This window comes from Aplidium turbinatum, chromosome 7 (genome assembly GCF_918807975.1).
Source record: "Aplidium turbinatum chromosome 7, kaAplTurb1.1, whole genome shotgun sequence".
Classification (NCBI taxonomy): domain Eukaryota; kingdom Metazoa; phylum Chordata; class Ascidiacea; order Aplousobranchia; family Polyclinidae; genus Aplidium; species Aplidium turbinatum.
The window spans coordinates 26,618,037-26,636,862 of NC_137478.1; the positions used below are offsets into that span (position 1 = coordinate 26,618,037).

The window sequence follows — 18,826 nt, forward strand, 5'->3', positions numbered from 1 at the left end:
GGTAGCGTGATAAGACAAAGTTTGTTCGATGCTGAAGTTGAAGAATAGGCTATCATTCACACAAAACTTTCCAAACATAGTTTTTTTTAAATTTAGCGCCGAAGCTAAAGTTTGGTCATACTTTGACGAAGTATCCTATGTTTGCAACAGCTTTTGTGGTTAAATGCTTCAACATGGAAATTGCTGTAGCCTTACGCTTAACTAGGCATGGCAATCCCAGACCTAGCCTACATCTACACAGTGCGTAAATGCAGAAGAGAAATTTTAAATTGGACTTCGTATTTACAGCTCAGACACCTGGTCATTTAAAATTAACGACTTTTACAAGCTGGGTTATTGTTTTTAAGCTTTAAATTTAAGCTCGTACATTAAAATCATAGATAGTCAACTCTATCTTCATGCTTTTTTTAAAGTTAACAGATAAGTGTTTTAACATAAGAAGATCTTTTTTACTATGAACAAAATAAGATTGACCTAACAAACAGGGATTACCACACTCTTGTCATTAACATCATAGCAGAAGACGTTGGCGCATGTCTGGTACTCGTAAAGCTACGTCATCGTCTTCGGTATGTCCCGTTTCATGTTGCCCTAAAAGAGTTAAAATTTTGTAAGGAACCACGCCTTAATTTTTGCTTGTTGCAGTGAAATGATAAGCTGATGTAAGATAAACGTATTTCAATAAGAGCAAATTTATTTTTTCAATAGAGCTTTATTCTAGAGCTTATATTCTAGAAATGCTTATGAATGGCAAAATTGTTCAACATATTTTTTGTGTTCATAAACGTTTAAACGATTACGTTTATTAAGACAACATTAAACACTGCCCTGGCGTTACTTACTTCAGAAAGTTTTGTGACATTTTTGCAAGGGATTTGCTCCGTGTTGTGCATAACGGTTTACCATATAACGTTGGTCTCACAGCGATGACTCAAAACCGTCACTTCCTCACGTTTTGAGCATTCCGCCCTTATATGCCAGATATTTTACAATCCTCAATTCACTAGACTGTAATCAAGCTAAGGTTATATAGGCCACTGAACCTGTTGACCAAGAGCGCTGAAATACAAAGCTGATCCTTGACTGTCGAAAGATGAGATTGCTTGTCATTGCTTTCCTTTGGAAATTGTCCATAGTTTTGCTGTCTGTGAAATATTCGTCTGCTCAAACTGAGTAAGTTTTGATGACTTAAAGCGAACAAGAAAGAACTAAAAGACCTGGACTTGTTCAATGACTGCTTTCGAAGGCAATTTTATTCAGTAATTCAGATTTTGTCTTTTTATTGAATCCAGGCTTACGCCCGATAGTTGAAGGTTTGAGAAAAAAAGCCATTTCTCGTCAAATGGGAACAAAATCGCCTTTATCAAAAATATAGAACCCAAAATGTAGAAATTAAACTCTTCTTCATAAAAAGTTTAAAAAAGTAAACTGTTTTCATCATCAATGATATATTGAATGCACTTTTTTTCGTTCAATAGCACTAAAGATGAAAACAGTTTAGTGTTGGAAAATGTTACTAACATGAGTTTAGTTTCTACATTTCGGGCTTTTGTGATAAAATTTACCAGGCGTCCCAAATATTTTTTTTACACAATTGGTGTCTTTTTTATAATTTTACTTATTTTTAGCCTTGTGTAGCCTAAAAGTTACAGATGTCAAACATTTGCAGATCAGTCGACAGGACCCTTTTTGCCGGAGCAACTGGAGTTGAAGTTGTAGAAGCAAGTATTAGAAAACTGAGTGTGCTTCAAGAAATTTTCAAAAATGATTTTGGATTTCTGAAAAGAATTGCTCTCGTTGAATCTGGTTACGGAAATAATCAAAGATTACCCCTGGGTGGAATATGGCAGGTAAGTGTGCTTCCTGTAAAAAGTAGTAAGATTAGTAAGCTATGTTGCGCGTAGAGAACGTAAAAATTCTTTTGTCCGGCTGCATGTGTTTGTAAAGCCGGTATTGCACTTTTGGCATTTATTATGTTGAGTAACTTTTTATATCAAAACCAGATCTTGTAAAGGCTTTAAACACATGGCGTAGACTGTTCTCCGGTCACCGAGATTGACAGAATGAAGTTTCCGATTGTTGAAGTGTTATCTTTAAAGTGTTCCATACACAAAGTGCCACTGAATGAAGAGTCGTCTTTGAAACACGTTGCTCTTGCGTCAAAACACTTTTGTTATTTTAAAGCGACGCAAACTAAAGCCGTGGTATGAGCAAACACTTCCGAAGAGAAATTTACGCAGACACAGTCGTGAGTGTTCTTTCATGACATCGTTCTACCTGACATAACTTTTACTTGGTAACGATAAGCTAATACGTTGCAGGAAAAACATCGTAACGTTATCATGCATGCCTTGGCGTAGTAGGCCTATCTGCAGCTTTTCTAAACCATGCGATCTTGTCGAGGGTCAAAAGCCTATATACAGTAGTTCAAGTAGTCACTATATCTATTTTAGAGAAGTGTATTACAGTATTTTTAGAGCTCTCAGATTTCAGAGCAATTCGTTTAAAGCTCTCACCACTGAAGTGAGTGATGGGAGCTCTGGCGCGACACTTGAAAGAGTGCCGGTTCGACACCGCTCAAGAGCATACGGCTGTGTCTTTGGCAATACACTTGATGGTATGCCTGAAGGTAGACACAAAAATTAGATTCCTTGCCTTCCCGTCCACTTAATCTAAAACTTCAATTACCTGGTGCAAGCCAGGACACGAAAAAGTGAAGTGTGAATCGTAGGTGCAATGCAGCATACATGTGCCTTATAAGCGTTAGTCCAGATAATGAAGTCGCAATGATTATATTCGGGTTGTTACGGAATTAGGCTATTTGTTTAACATGCACAGGCATACCACGGTCAAGCTAACGTGGCAAGGTATAACATAAATATCACGTTCTTTGCGTATGGCATGCACGTTAAAAATATTCAAATCAGTATAATTGTCACAGTCGGGATTCAGCTTTCGCGTGGTCTGGGTTGGGATTTCCCTGCTCGAAGAAACTTCAAAATGTCTGAGTATTCACCTACAATTTGTCACATGACTTGCTTCGTTTGTTTATGCATTGATTTTAATTTAGTTTAAGTTTCGACAGTTTTGGACAAATAATTGGCCTGCAACCCACAAAAGAGAGAATAGATATTACATATATAGAGTAAAATGTTAAAAGTCACAAAATTTTGATAATAGGCCTACATTCATACTAACTCAGTTTTTATGAAAAATAATATTGTGATTTTTTCCCCTAGATTTCAGAGGAAATGCATAAATACGTTACAAGCCATCAAGACTTTAACACTGACTTACAAGTTGCAACAGATATAATTGGGACCATTAAGCCTACTGAGGAACCTATGACCTACAACGCCAAGTAACTATTCATCCTTTTGATTAATGATTTAATAAAGTTGTTACATTTTATTCTCCAATAACTCAGTTTGTTAAGAGCCTGACTTTTTAACAAAGAAAGTACAAGACCAAGCGGCCCTGGTTCGACTTTCGGGGTGTGGGCTTGAGCAACACATTTCAAAGACAGCTTTCCATACAAGGACTCCGAGTGGATAGAATAATTCAGAGACAATACTTCGACGACAAAAGACTTTGACACTCTTCATGACTGAACCTGCATCAGCAGGGATTCAAGCCTCTACAAGCACGCTATGCGAAACTGTCAGGATCAAGCTCTCAAAGAAGCTTTCACAGTAATAGGATAAAGATTCACACTGTCAAAATCAATCATACCCAACAACCAGTGTATACTATAAGTTGCATACAGTTGCTATAATGTGGTAAGTGATCATAAACTCCAACACACTTATGCTTATGCTTTTGAAACTTACTCAATAGTTTTGAATACATTGCTTCTTAAGAGAAATGTCAATTAGGTTGATTTTATAAAAACATGTCTTGGGCCTGATACAAAAAAAAATTGTTGTCTTAAATATGTTTTTATTCGTAGGTTAGATTCCAATAAACACTAAGCTCGTGCTTTCAGTAGGCTAAACATACTTAGTTCCGGAAAGAAATGCTTTAGTGAGAATAACGGTTATAGGTTTTTTTCTACAACCCTTACAAAATTTAATAAAAAGTTTTTCAAATGTCGTATATTTTAAGTGTTCCCATATGGTCCGCATTCCTGGCAAGATTGTTCTTAAAATTCCAAGCAGAAGACAATGGAATGAGCCTTCCACGGAACATAACCGGTCAAGCTAATTGGTGGAACACTTACTACAATACAAGTGGCGACGAAGATCAATTTATCAATGAAGTTGAGGCATATGAGGAATCCAACAGTAAGTTTATAAACAATCAGAATGCAAACAGCGTCATGCATGTCAACAGATACATGGAGCTGCCAACTTGTCTCGCAGTTATGCCGGTTGCGTTTGTATGGTAAGTTAGGATAAAACCTACGAAATTCTCAAACGTAGGCTGCGTTCGTACCACATCCATCTAGACGAGATTCACACAAAGGATAGCTTCCTCATTTCTCACCACCCAAACAGCAAAATCTGTCATTTTACATTGGTTCAACGTTTGCATCAATGAATCAATGTAAAAATGACAGATTTTGCTGCCTGAGTAATGCAACCTGCAATGTAGCTTACAATACGACAAAAAAATCAAAGATATTGCAAGAACTGAACTGTCTCACCTTCTTGTTAGGTTTACTGCATTTATATGATATTAGTTGGTAATATGGTAGCCATACTCTGTAGTAATTATGTAAAGTTTGCACTTTATACGACTAATGGTAGCTATTAATGGGGTAAATTTTCAACTCGTAGGTTATTCATAAAAAGTAAAAAGTCATAAGTGTACGCTTTACAGTCAAAAACAATAGTTATGAGCAAATTTTTTTTTAATTTGTCATAACATATAACAATCGAAATTTCATCTTTTTCAGAATGCAACGCGTCTTTACTGGATCTCTTTTTTGTCCTGGACCATTCCTCAAGTCTTTCGCCAGAAGATTTTAATGCATCTTTGAAGTTTGTCATTCAGTTGTCGTCTCGATTTCCGATTTCAAGTCAGCAAGTTAGAACCGGTTTGATGCTGTTTTCAAGAAGAGTTGAATTTGTTAGTAGATTCAACGAACACCGAAGCAACGTTGCTTTCATTGACGCCATAAACAACATACCGGACAAGAAACATAGTGAGTAACGTTCAAAATAATCCCAGTAGATGAAGCCGATCACTTAATTCTTTCAAGACTTACGTTTTTTGATAAATATAAACTTCTTTTTAGCTCAGTCTGTCCCGATGTCTCAGTTGGTTAAGCGCCTGATGGTATTTGCGCTAGATCATCAAGGCCGGTTCGACTTTCGGGAAATGTGCTTGAGCAACGAAATTTAAGGTTTGTTCTGCGTTTAGCGGTACTTTGTGGGCGGAATAATTCACAGACAACAATACTTCTGCAAGAGGAAACTTCACTCTGTCAAACTTGGTGACCGGGCTTGCGTCGGTGGCTCAAAGCCTCTACAATTAAGGATGGTAGAACTGCCGTGTACAACCTTCCAGAGGCTTTCTTAGACCGAGGAAGAAAATTCAAAACTAACCATCTTTATTTTAAATCTTTTCGAACCAAAATAAACATTGATGTCATTCACAAACTGTTGGGTCAAATAAGTTAATCTACGTGTCCAGTCAAAGATCATCCGTTTTCACAAATAGTTCCAACTTTATTATTGTCGTTTATATGTTGCCTAGATATACCTACTATTGTATATCTGATTGATGCTTCTGCAATTGGATTACACACATTGAAATTAAACAACGTTTAAGTTCACTTACTTGATTAATCAATTTTTATAACGACATTTGTGACAAGTATTTCTCAAGTTGGTAGTCTTCTTGCGAAGATGACCAAGTGTACGTAGGCCTGTGGTCTTTTGTCTCGGACAATATGATCCATTTAAAGAGACAATACGAAATGGGAACTAAAAATGAATAATCTGTTTTAGGCGGGACCAGAGCTGGACAAGCTCTCAACCGCGTTTTTGAAAGAGGCTTCATTGCTCGAACCGGAGCGCGACCAGCATCTCAAGGTGTTCCAAGAATTTTGATTATGCTCACTGATGGAAAAAGTCAAGATAATGTTACTGAACCTGCCAATCAAGTACGATTTATCTACGATACGGTACCCTTAAACATGCGTTCATAAGCCTATAGTTGATGACACAAAGTTTGTATGGTCTGAGGCTACCTCACAGAATCATATCAAAAATAATGACGAAGTGAAGTAATTTTTTTCACAAAAAGTTCATTGCTTGATATTGCCCCTTCTCAAAACGACATTTTTTTCTGTTTTTACAAAAGTATTTTTACCGTAGCCTACAGTGTTTGACTTAAGCAATACGATTTCAATGTTCAGAAATTTTAAATAACTTTTTGACAGCTGAGAGCCGCTGGCGTGACAATATTTGCCATTGGAGTAGGAAATGCTGTCGATAACGAACAGCTAAACATTATAGCTAGTGATCCCGATACGGAGTACGCCTATACGTTCGACAATTTTGACAATCTTGTTGAGATATTTGGAGATAGACTGACAAGACTGTCCTGTGAAGTGCCAAGAATAATTCCGGTAAATGAACTTAAACTTAATAAAGTAGTTTTGTGAATCTGGTTAATATAGAGTTTCGTGTATTTTTGTTAACATGGTATAACGGTCATAATAATACAGTAGTGTTAGTGTGTTACTTATCAATGTGTTACTGCTATAACGTATCTTACTGTAAGATAAGCATAACTAATAATTTTTACACATAAATATAGAGTCTATAAACAATTTCTAACCTGGTCGTCTTTATTTGTTGCCTACTTTTAGTCTATAAACTACGGATAAGAGTTGTTATCTATGAATAACTTGAAAAAAGATACCGGAGATGCAGTTTGAGTAAAAATACTTTCGAGTATTTAAAGTTTCAGGAAGGATCCTTGCAATTCAATTGAAATGAACAGCCTATAGGTTAAACACGATGTCAAAGTCGATAAAAAGTTATTTCCTAAAATAAAAGGGGCTCTAAAGTCGAGGAAAGATGCATTGAGTTTAAAATCCCTGGTTGTAAATCTTGTCTGTGAAAAACTTGCAAGCAGGCAAGTCTTTCACACGAAAGTACGGCATGCAATCTATGAATAGTTGCATGCCGTAAGCTACTTAATCATGCGAATGATAACATTTTTACCAGCAGGCTAACACTTTTTATTGTTGTCATAGAACAACACCGCAGTTGATGTTCTTTTGCACCCCGGCTCTCCTAGCTATGGTGTTGTAAAAACAAGCAATGAGGGAAGAATTGGTGAGATATATGTAACCCTTTCAACACAAGTACAAAACGTTGGGGGCAACGTTTTCCTATCCTCTTTTTTCCCTAATCCTAACGCTGCTCTTCATGACTTTTTGCTACCTATTCGAACAGTAAGTAAGCCTAAACCAAGTCAATTTTCTTGTATTCCGAATAACTTTTATTTTGAGTAATAAAGGAATTTTTCTGATATAGCTTATCCGTAGATTCTGATATAGCCTTCTATAGCCTTTCCTACCTTAGTTCTGGCTTCTCAATGTTAGGATAATTGCAAATCATAAATTTTAGTCGGATCCATGTATTGTATAGGATGCAAGCAAACAAATAAAATTAGCAAATAAAAGCAATCAAGTTTGTTAACTAAATAAAGTTTGTTTAAAGCTGTCGTCGCCGCAAATGAGGCTTCATCAGTACTCTTATGCAAATAGAATCACATTAGAATTAATCTGATTGATCTATTTGTAGAATTGATTTGATTCTATTTGAATAAGAGTAACCTATTTTGTTTGCGTTTGATCTAATCCTAAGTTTTGTCCTAAGTCAAATCTTATTGCTCGAATGCACATAGGGTACCAACACCACACGTATAGAGCCATCGGAAACTATGAAGAGACGAAATTTATCTCAGGTTTTCTTTACTTTCATGCCAACTGGTACGATGCCTTTTGAGACACAGATCAAAGTTGTCGGAAGTGAAGTTGGATCTGTAAGTAGGCTAGTCTATATGCTTTTAACAGCGTGTTGTAGCCTACTATTACTTCCGGTTCGACAATAAACCTACTGTGGATACTATTCCATAGACCTGAAACAATTTACAATAACTTATAAATGCAATACAAATAAATTTGGTAGCCTAATCTAATGTGTTTTTCTACTTCCTTTGTTGTATGCAAAACTAAAATCGAAAACTCTTTATTGTTTTCTGTCTTTAGATTGCTACAGCTGCCCCGAAAACAAAACCATCTTCCAAACCAACATCGACAACACCAGAGCCTTCAGGTACAAAATTGGTTTCAACCAAATATAAGCTACAGTTGTAAAAGAAACCTTCAATAATACTTGAAAATTTTCATCTTTAGAGGCCGCAGCTACGCAGCCAATAACATTCAAGCCTGTTGACACAGAGCGTCCCAGAGCAACATTAGAGCCTTCAGGTACAAATTATTTTCAATCAATTATAAGCTAGCTTACAATTGTAAAAGAAACTCCCAAATAACTAGTTAATTACTTCAAAATCTTCACCCTCAGAGCCCGCAGCCACGCTACCAGCAACATTCAAACCTGTTGACAGAGAGCGTTCCAGCATAACCGATCAATATCAGACAGAAATAACCAAAGAAATGAAGGACAAGTCTCCAAGACCAACTGGTGTTGTCCAAAGTGAAACACCAGCAGCCACGTTCAAATCTGGTACAGAATCAACCTATACAAATGCTACAGTGCAAGGTTCCGGATCAAGGGCCACATGCGTTTTGTCTCCTTTTCTGGGACTTTTAGTTTGCGTGATCAGTATTCTGTGGGTATCCTAATATCAAAACTAAAACTTGTCAATTAAAAACTTACTATTGTGAATTTTGAACGTTTACAATGATTGATAAAACGTTCTTCAGAAAGTAAAAGTATTTTTACAGTGCCTTGTGGAAAATGTAGGCTAGATGTTTCCTTTGACGCGCGTTTTCTTGTTCGTTGATTTCAAACCAATGAAGTCACATCACAGCTGCTGGGCTGCATGATTTTTTTTATACCTAGCCACAGATCATGCAAATATTGCAAGTCAATAAGCCTACGCGTGGCCTATTCGATTTTTGTTCTAAAAAATACATAGCCTACGTGTTTTAATAAGCCCTCCAATTCCTTATTACATTTGATAAAATAGTCCTACTCAGCAATCAGCCATTTTTCACATTGATTTAATGTTTGCAAATGCTGAATCAAATTAAATAGGATAGATTTGATGACTGGGAAATCCTTTCTGCCGATACAAAAAGCTTCAAACGTGGCCTATTGCAATTCACTCAGTGCCTCTGTTGTTTTGAGCACTCCAAAACTGCGTTAATCACTTTTGCCTTGAAATAAATCTTGACAAAATGCTACGCCTGGTGAAAGAATGTGCATTGTAAATTTGAAAAAAATGATAGGAATCTCGCAGTGGACAAACGCAGATTCACAGTACCGGTACAAAAAGAAATGGGAGCCAGTAGCCACGCCCTTTGATTCAAACAAAATACCACATAAAAAAAGTGATTTTTGTTTGAAGTGTCTTGTTCTGACTTAATACAGAACATTATAGTGACCCTCGTCGTGATCTTATGGCTGGATAAGCTCGGAAGCCCCAGGCTGTAGAGAACTCGTCAACGTAAAATTAAGAGTAACTTTAATTTCAAAGACAACTGGCTCAAAAATTTTTAATAGGGATTAGCATCCTCACTATTAGCCGAACAAAAATTGCTTCTACAGTTCCACTAAAGCGAAAAGAAGTAAGTCATAATCTCCCATGAAAAGAAATTTAGGTCACGCAAATGTTAATCATAACTACCATGATGTTATCTGGAAGTCAATCAATTGGCAAAGGGTCAATCGTTTCAAGAAAAAAAAAAAATGTAGTCATAAACGAATATGAAACCCTAGTTTGTAAAACCACACGCGGACAGAGCGTTTGTGCAAACATTCACAGCACGTTTAAAATTTCGAGCTTCAATTTTTTAACCCAACTGACCGCAGTATAGGCTACGTTCTGTTGCCGTTTTCTGCGTCACTGTGACGGTTAGAAAGGAAAACCACTGTGCAAGAATTTCGCAAACAGTCATTGCCTCAGATATTTCATCTTATTGGTAGCTTGCTTTTGAAATACATTTTGTCGCTTCTACATTTTTCTGGACTTCTGCTATGTTTTATTTTTGCTGTGATGGTCAGAAACAAAGACAGGCCGAAATGAATATTACAATCAGAGCTGTATCAATTACGATTGTAATTGGATGTAATTAATTACACATTTTCAAGCAATTGAGAGTTTTTGTTGTGTAAAAGTTGTAATTATCTAATTGCAATTTCAAAAAACTGGATCCAAATTACAATTACATTTGGTAATTTGCCCGCATGATATCAGTAGGCTGCTTTTGTTGAGCCACTAGCTGGGGTTCAAAAGAGACTCCTACATTGCAAATTCATCTTTATCAAATATAACTCTATACTTGTCTGTGTTAAAAGTTAATTGTAAAAAATAATCAATAAACATAAATATTGAAATATTTAATTTTTTTAATTGAAACGTGTAATTGATGACATTAGGAAGTAATTGAAATTTCAGACCAATGTAATTGTAATGTGGTAATTATATTGCTTGATGTCATTCCACCCCGATAGGTCAGTAGTTAAGCGTCCGATTCAAGATCAAGGCGCGCTGGTTCAGCTCTCGAGTTGTGCGCTTTGGCAACGCATTTCAAGACTGCTCTCCCTTGAGCTGCATCTAGTGAATGGAATAATTTCTAGGCGACAACATTTGAACAATAGGAAAACTTCACTCTGCCAATCTGGGTAATCGGCTCTGCGTCAAAAGTCTTTACAACAGTGGTTCTTAACCGGGATTGCACAATCACTTTTTAAGGGGAGCGTTAGCTTTCTAGCGATACTTAAGCTTTTGCAGTGATTTCAATGTCCTGAATTATTTCTGCTATTAATTTGTTAAAAACTGGAAATCACACGTAGGGCTATATGCAGACGGAGCTTTGTTTGTTTGTTTGTTTTTCATATCTTTGTGCTGCACTGCGGGAAAGCGGACTTGAGTGCTATGCATCGGTGTACGCCTTCCGACATACACCCGCCCGACGCTGCAGCCGACTGTAGGCTAATGTCTGTTTCCGGTTGTCCACTCATGGCCACCTGGAGATGCGGCCTGATTTGTCACATTTTGCAGATTTTGATTACAGCTACTGCTACTGCTTGACTGACATTTTTTGAGATGTTTTTACTTTTTGCGGTTTCCTACTGACAAAAAACTTTTTTGTTGCCTTAGGGAAGCAGTAGCAAATGAGAAAAAGTAAGTTGAAAAACGCAAAATCAGACTGTTATTTAAAATTAACAGTCTGACTAAAATGTACAAAATCAAATTTTCTTTGTTTTCCAACATGTGAGGATGTTAAAACCTATTGTGTCATCTGGGGAAAAGAATAAAGAAAGCGTAAAAATCAAATTTTTAGAAAAATTTATTTAAACGTTCGCCCAAAGTTAGAAAAACCTGGAAATTTCTGCAAAATGTGACAAATCAGGCCATATCTTTAGGTGGCCATGGTCCACTCTACTTATGATTTAAATTTGGTACTACCCATTAGGGAGCGTTCAAATATTACGTAACGCTGTTTTTCCGAATTTTTGACCCCCCTCCCCCATTCGACGCCAACGTAACGTTTTTGTCAACCCCCCTCCCCCACGTGACGCTTTTCCATTACAAAGCCCGTTTTGCCAGTTTATATCAAAATTATGACGTGGAAACACGTGCTGATAAAATATCTTGGTTTGTATGCACCTAAAGCTTACGTTTGAGACATGAAATTTTAGCTATATTCTTTTTTTGGAATTAAAACGTTATGTACCTACTGGTCACAGCGGTAAACCATAATCTCTTCGTGGGAAAATTGTAACATAAAGTTCCCAGATCCGTTTGTCTGCAGGTAGTGACCGAAAAAGAAACACTCCTTGAAACGTCTATTCAATAAGTGTATTCCTGTAAAATTAGCCCGCGGCTATCGAAATCGAGATGCAACGCCTTAAACCTCTAAAAACTGTCACTACGATACAGATTACTTGGATAAAAGACGGAGAATTTGTCCAGCTAGCAAGCACTAAATAAACCAGTTAAATGTGCGACCGACTTCCAACAAACAACTTCGAGAATGAATCAGAAAAATTTGTGATAACTCAAAGGCACGCCAGCAGTTCGTGCGACGCAATATTTCATGTTTAAACAGGTTTCAACTGAAACAGGTTTAAACAAGTTTGACACAAGTCTTACTGACGATGGTGCAATTTTGGCTCATGTTTTAGGAATTTCCATGACGTAATATTCAGTAGACTTGAACGGTTTTTATATGACGTTTGATTAGGTGAACAATTGTCTGGAACATAGCGGCCCCTAGTTATGACAGTCTGACATGGCATAACTAAAAAAGAATTGACGACAATTGTGAGCCAATGAATAAAAACACATGATACACAAATTGTTTGAATCACTCACGTTTAAGTTAATACGCAAATACAAAGGGCATGCAAAGAATGAACAGCAATAAGAATAAACACGACGATACATGAAATTGGTACCATAGGTAGTAGGTACACGCAAAAAATGACGCTATATACCATGGTTGCGATAATAACCGACTGTTCTGGGCTCAGACAAGTGTCGGCCACCGCAGACAAAACCAGGCTCAAACCCTAACACTTAGGTGTTCTTTACGGGGGCGAGGCACGAAATATCCCTCAACACATAGTCTACTTTCACTTTCCCCGTACTCTCATCATAGTTGCAGACGGCAACTTTAGCTCTACGAACCACAGGCTTCCCTTTCCTAATTTGTGGAACTACCTCATGCACCCTCCCAAGTTGATATTTCCCACGTTTACCAATGTCCTGGAGAGAACCTACCACTACAAGTTGACCAGGCTCCAAATTCTCGGCCATTTTTAGCCATTTTTTCCGGCCCTGAAGACCTGGCAAGTAAAAATCGATCCATTTACTCCAAAACTGCTGAGAAAGTGACAAATTGAACCGATAATCCCTTCTTAATTGGTCACGATCATGTGGTTGCCCAACAGCACAGTATGGGTCTAAGTATGGGGTCAAAAGTGAGGCAGGGGTGATGACAGTAAAATCCCTAGGGTCGTCACTCAAAGGTACCAAAGGGCGTTCGTTCACGATCCGAACGGCACTGCCTGTGTACGTAAGCAGTTCAATAAAATTGGGCTTACGACTTGAAGAGTCCAAAATGTGAAAAAATGCAATTTTAAATTGTTTAACCATTGCCTCCCAGGCGCCACCTTGCGCCGGAGCATACGGAGGTATAAATTCCCAGTTTATCTCTCTCTGTCTCAGGGCGTTGTAAATTTCAGCTGATTCTATCAACTCGGGTAACTTCTTAGATGCTGCCTGAAAGGTACTTCCATTGTCGGAATAGATAGCATTAACCTGCCCACGTAAATCTGTAAACCTTGTAAAGGCAAGTAAAAAATCACTCAGCGACAATGACGTAACCAGCTCAACATGAATAGCGCGAGATGCCATACATGTGAACAAGAGTCCCCAAGCTTTTTTGTGACTTCTACCTTCAACAAAGGTTAAAGGTCCAAGATAGTCTAAGCCGCAATCAAAAAAGGGTTTCCTATGCGCAGTTGTGCGAGACAAAGGTAAATCAGACATGAGCTGCCTTATAGGCCGTGCTTTCTCAATCGCACATACACCACAATCATTAAGATACCTCTTCACGGAGGCATTACCATTAGCGATCCAAAACTTCTGTCGCGTAGACAACAAAGTGTGCTGTACTCCACAGTGCGCATTTCCATTATGATGCGACAGTACAACAAGCCTAGTGAAGGGGTGCTTCGAAGGCAAAACAATCGGATGCTTTGCTTCAAGAGAGATCTCGGGAGAATTACTTAAGCGCCCTTCAATGCGGATTACACCAGCGTCATCTACACAAGGTCTGTACTTTTTAAGTGAACGTAATTCTTTCAAGCGTTCCTTCTCACGTTGCGAAGCGCCAACACTACCTCGCTTTATCACTTCCTCAAGGGCATCCGGCGATCGTTTGGTCATTAAATGTACCACATCGCCATACACGCTCTTCTGAACAAATTTCACAGCCAACTCTGAAGCACTGTTAAGATAAGATGCATCCAGTTTTGGCTTCACAAAGCTACGCTTTCTCGTTTTACAGCACAAAAATTCAACAAAAGCAACCAAATAAGCGATTCTCTTTTTCATAACATACAAAGAAGGTGCGGCCTCGATCAATCTGTGAAGACCACCCTGTCCAACGTCAAGCGACTCCTCTTCGTCACGAAGATATAGGCTATGGACAGGTACTGGAGTGGCATTTTCTACAGATGGAATTTCCTCACACTGGTAGAGAAGACTAGAACCATTTAACCACAACTCTCGAAATTCTTTCTTTGTAATAAGATTTGGCCTTGTGCCAACATCAGCTGGGTTCATATCGGTAGGGCAAAAACGCCAATCCTGGGCTCCAGACAACAATAAAATATGCTCAACTCGACGCGTAATAAACTTATTCAAACGTAAGTCAGGGTTTTTAACCCACTGCAACACAGTACGGGAATCACACCAAAAATACTTAAGGCAGTCTGGCATCTTCAATGCCTCGTAGGCCTGCTTCACGAGTCTTGCTGTATTCAAAGCGGCAACAAGCTCTTTCCTAGCTATCGGCCAAGAAAACTGATTTTTACAACAATGGTAGATTTACCCAGAACGAAAGACACACTCGGAACTCCGTTAACCAGTCTACGTAAGTAAACAACAGAAGAGAAAGCTTGATTCGAAGCATCACTAAACCCATGCAATTGATATGAAACAATATCATCCGGACTGCACACACCAGAGTTTGCAAAATACCATCTCGGTAACGAAAAATCCTTAAGCAGGTCCAAAGAGCGAAGCCACGACTCCCACTCTTTAACAAAGCTATCAGGGACCTCGGTGTCCCAATCAAACTTGTCTATCGCCAATTGCTGAAGTATAAGGCGTGCTTTTAGAAAAAATGGCTCTCCAAAGCCTAGCGGATCAAAATTTTGTCCAAGCTGACTGAGCATACTTCGGCGCGTGTGTTTAGCTAAGGGCTTTAAGGAACATGCGATACGCATCTCGTCAGACTCGGTTTGCCACACACAACCCAATGTCTTCGCTGATGGCAAAGTCATATTTTCAGTCTGGAAGTCAATGTCACGAATCAAAGGTGAAAGCATCTCATTATCCAAATTTGACAAGACAATCATAGCCTCCTTGTTAGCACTCCACTTACCAAGTTTAAACCCACGGCTATCAAACAAAGCAATTGATTCATGAGTGATTTGCTGAGCTTCCTCTAAGCTATCGGCCGAAAATATAAAATCATCCATGTACATATTATTTGCAATATTGCAAAGAGTCAATTCACCAGCACTGCTGGGATTCTGCTCGATCATTTTCTTTATAGCCAAGCAAGCGATATACGGGCTACTCTTTATTCCCCAAGGGTGTACACAAAAACGAAATGGTACCATCCTACCATTTTCAAGGTCATCATCTTCAAACCACAATATACGAAACAAATCCCTTTGCAACTCAGGTAACTTTATTTGAAAGAAGCATTTAGTCACATCAGCCATGAGACCAAATCTACTCAGCCGAAATCTAGCCAAGACATCTACCAGAGGGTTTAACAAGTCAGGACCCGAAAACATTACATCAGTTCCTCGAAATTCAGACTTGCCATCGTAAACAATGCGCTTTTTTCAATTGTGACGTAACAAAGTATGGTAAATACCATTCAAATCCCTTGACATTTCTTGCTTCACCAGTACGCTCAATATAGCCATTTGATTTAAGATCTTTCATGGTGTCAGTAAGGAAATCACGAAGTTCAGGTTGTTTTAAAGCCTTCTTCCTTAAAGCAGCAACTCTATCTGACGCCAACACAAAATTGTTAGGTAGATCAATATCTTCCTTCAACGGAACAGGTATCTCAAATCGACCATCTTTCAACTCAATATTCGGTTCAACAAGTTCTCTAGCCAAATTATCATTGCGAGACAATTCACAGGTTTTATTTTGCAACGTCAAATCCTGAATGACTTTATTCAGGTCTGCTATTTCCATATCACGAGACTCAATTTTACGCTGAAAGCCAGAGATGACATCCGACTCTGAAGACGTCTGCACTTTGCACACTTTAGCAACGCTTTCATTTAAGGGTGACTTACCACCACAAGCCAACCAACCGAGAGGAGTGAGTAAAGCATGCGGTTCACTACGATTGTCACCAACACGCTCTTCTTTTGCACACATCAAATAAGCGTTGTCGTTGCCAATCAGTACATCTACAGTAGCCTACTACAATCATTCAAATGAAACATATTCACGTCATGAAAATGACGGAAACCATTTAAATCTTGTTTATGCGGTAAAGTTTTAACATCATCAGCCCAAGCTGGGTTAACCACCGAGGTTGTATCACAAAACAGTTCATCTGTCTCTAACGACTGGATGTTGAGTTTGACAAGGTCAGCACAAGTAGCTTTCTGACCAGCCAGGGTATCCATTTTAAACGACGCTTTATCGTACGGTTTAAGATCAAGTTCACACACCAAATCACTCGAAACAAACGTCAACTGCGAACCAGGATCATGCTGACAATACACCAACTTCGATTTGCCAGTCATTGGATTCAAAACACGAGCAGCAGTAACGCGGTTAAAGGCTGCTTTAACATTTCCAATCTTAACATTACGCACAGGAACTCTGGCACGAGCATCATCTTTCCCAACAGAATCCAGAGAATCACGTGACGTCACATAAAAATCATGCAGAAGAAAATAGTGTTTCCTATCGTTGTTAGGCCCACACTTACGACAGTTATTTGCATGAACGCAATCCCTAACCATATGCTGGCGCAAACAATTCAAGCATTTGCCAGCTTTCACAATGACATCTCTCCGATCTTTAGGTGTCAAGCGCAAAAATTCTTTACAATTAAACAAAAAATGATATTCAACTTGACCACGTGACGAACAACAAATGCATGCCGGTAGGTTTTTACGTCTGGCTTCACCACCGCGCGGTGCGCCAACAACAGTCGAGTACTGCGAACTCCCTGACATCACATCATCATGGGGTTTTACGGACGTCTGCCTAACCGGACATGAAGGCAATTTTCCTTTGCCAAACTTTTTAAAATGCTGCGACTCACCAGAATCGCCCATTAGCATAATGCTAAAATCAGTCGACTTACGCGTTTCCTCCCGTACTACAAATTCAAACAAACTCTGAAAAGTAGGCTCATCAGTGCCACCATACTGATCACCTAAAAAGTCAAGATAACGCTGCTTAGCGTCAAACGGGAGTCGCTTAGCCAAATCCAAAACAAAACGTCCTTCCAATTTGTCACGCTGACCATAAGCTTGCGCGTAAAGCAAACACTGCGATAATTCATCTTTAAACTCTTTCAGATCACTGGAAGAGGTCGAAGTCAATTTGCTACCATAGCGATACTTTCTAATTTCCGGTTCTGCAAAAAGACCTCCACGAACCCCAAAACGCTGGGACAAGCGAGCTAAAGGCATTTCTATCCTGTCTTCCTCTGACAAGCCAGGGGTGTCAGAAACCAAATTAGCAATCGTTTGCGCAGCTGTCCTAACACAGGCTGCTTGTAACAAAGTTAAACGAGTCCCCTTAAAGGGCGAAGCTGCCATTAAGGCCGTAACACGATTTTTAAAGAAGATAAATGGCATATTATTACCATCGTAACCAATCAAGTCCGCCTTATCGAAAAACGTGCTACTATTTTGGTATTCAAAAAAGCAATCCTGCTGTTGAGAACTCGATTTAGCGGGAGAAGACAAGCTATATCCCTTAAGGGGCTGAGTGGGCTCAGTCACGTGCACAGCCCGATCACGATCCTCACACACGCTAAAATCAGGAGACGCGATACGCCTCTCACAACCACCCAAATTACGTGTAGCTGGGCGATCAAAACCTAGCGGCGCAGAAAACTGTGAAGGAGGCAAAGCATTACTACTAATGGCGGCCCCGTGACCTGTATGCTCTGGGGGAGGAGTTCGGTTGTAATTCGCAGACCTTGGCTCTACAGCATTCGGAAGACCCTTAGCCGCGGCCCCGAGACCTCCTGAAACAGCTGGAAAACGTGTGGATTGCCCTGGTCCACTCACAGGTTGAACGGGCGTTTGGAAAAGGTTATGTAAATTAAATTGCGATTGATGTTCATTTCTGGAATGCCTAGAAGAGCCCTTCTTAGAGCTACGCCGAGAGCCCACCTCTGATTGATATTCAGCTAAAACTACCTCTTTCCGTTGTTCAGCCCTCAACTGAGCGTCTTTGAGTGCGAACTCAGCAGCTCTCGCGGCTGCCTCAGCTGCTCTCACTTCGGCCTCAGCTCTCGCGGCAGCCTCAGTTCGTATGGCCTCAGCTCTCGCGGCAGCCTCAGCAGCTCTCGCGGCAGCCTCAGCTCGAATGGCCTCAGCTCTCGCGGCAGCCTCAGCAGCTCTCGCTTCGGCCTCAGCTTGTATCTGGAGCTCCTCTCGTCTTAGCTGCAGGTTAATTTGTGCCACTATCCGAGACGAAGTCCTAGACATCCTAGTGCTTACATTTGAGGCGCTATCCTCAGGATGTATGTCAGCATCCAACATATCTGAGAACTCACTTTCTTTTTGTTCAAAGTTATTTTTTAACGAGTTAAATTCGGGATCTACCCTATCACGAAGTTCTGCCAAGATTGCAGAGTTAAACATTTTAGTCAAAAGAG

General features: G+C 39.3%; 1 protein-coding gene across 1 annotated transcript; it reads left to right on the plus strand.

Moving 5' to 3' along the window:
• The first annotated feature begins 1,652 nt into the window (after positions 1–1,652).
• Positions 1,653–9,446, plus strand: LOC145773892 (uncharacterized). Its single transcript, XM_082585015.1, has 11 exons — positions 1,653–1,850; positions 3,240–3,361; positions 4,105–4,283; positions 4,898–5,146; positions 5,955–6,109; positions 6,389–6,577; positions 7,211–7,411; positions 7,867–8,004; positions 8,231–8,297; positions 8,378–8,452; positions 8,547–9,446. The coding sequence occupies exons 1-11, from the start codon at positions 1,653–1,655 to the stop codon at positions 8,825–8,827; spliced, it is 1,854 nt and encodes a 617-aa protein (XP_082441141.1). The 3' UTR covers positions 8,828–9,446.
• The last annotated feature ends 9,380 nt before the right edge of the window (positions 9,447–18,826 follow it).

Excerpts from the sequence above, each read along its gene's own strand:
- LOC145773892 (XM_082585015.1), top strand. The coding sequence starts at position 1,653 with ATGTCAAACATTTGCAGATCAGTCGACAGGACCCTTTTTGCCGGAGCA. Across the intron at positions 4,284-4,897 it reads GGCATATGAGGAATCCAACA|AATGCAACGCGTCTTTACTG; the intron begins GTAAGTTTATAA and ends CATCTTTTTCAG. Across the intron at positions 5,147-5,954 it reads CATACCGGACAAGAAACATA|GCGGGACCAGAGCTGGACAA; the intron begins GTGAGTAACGTT and ends AATCTGTTTTAG.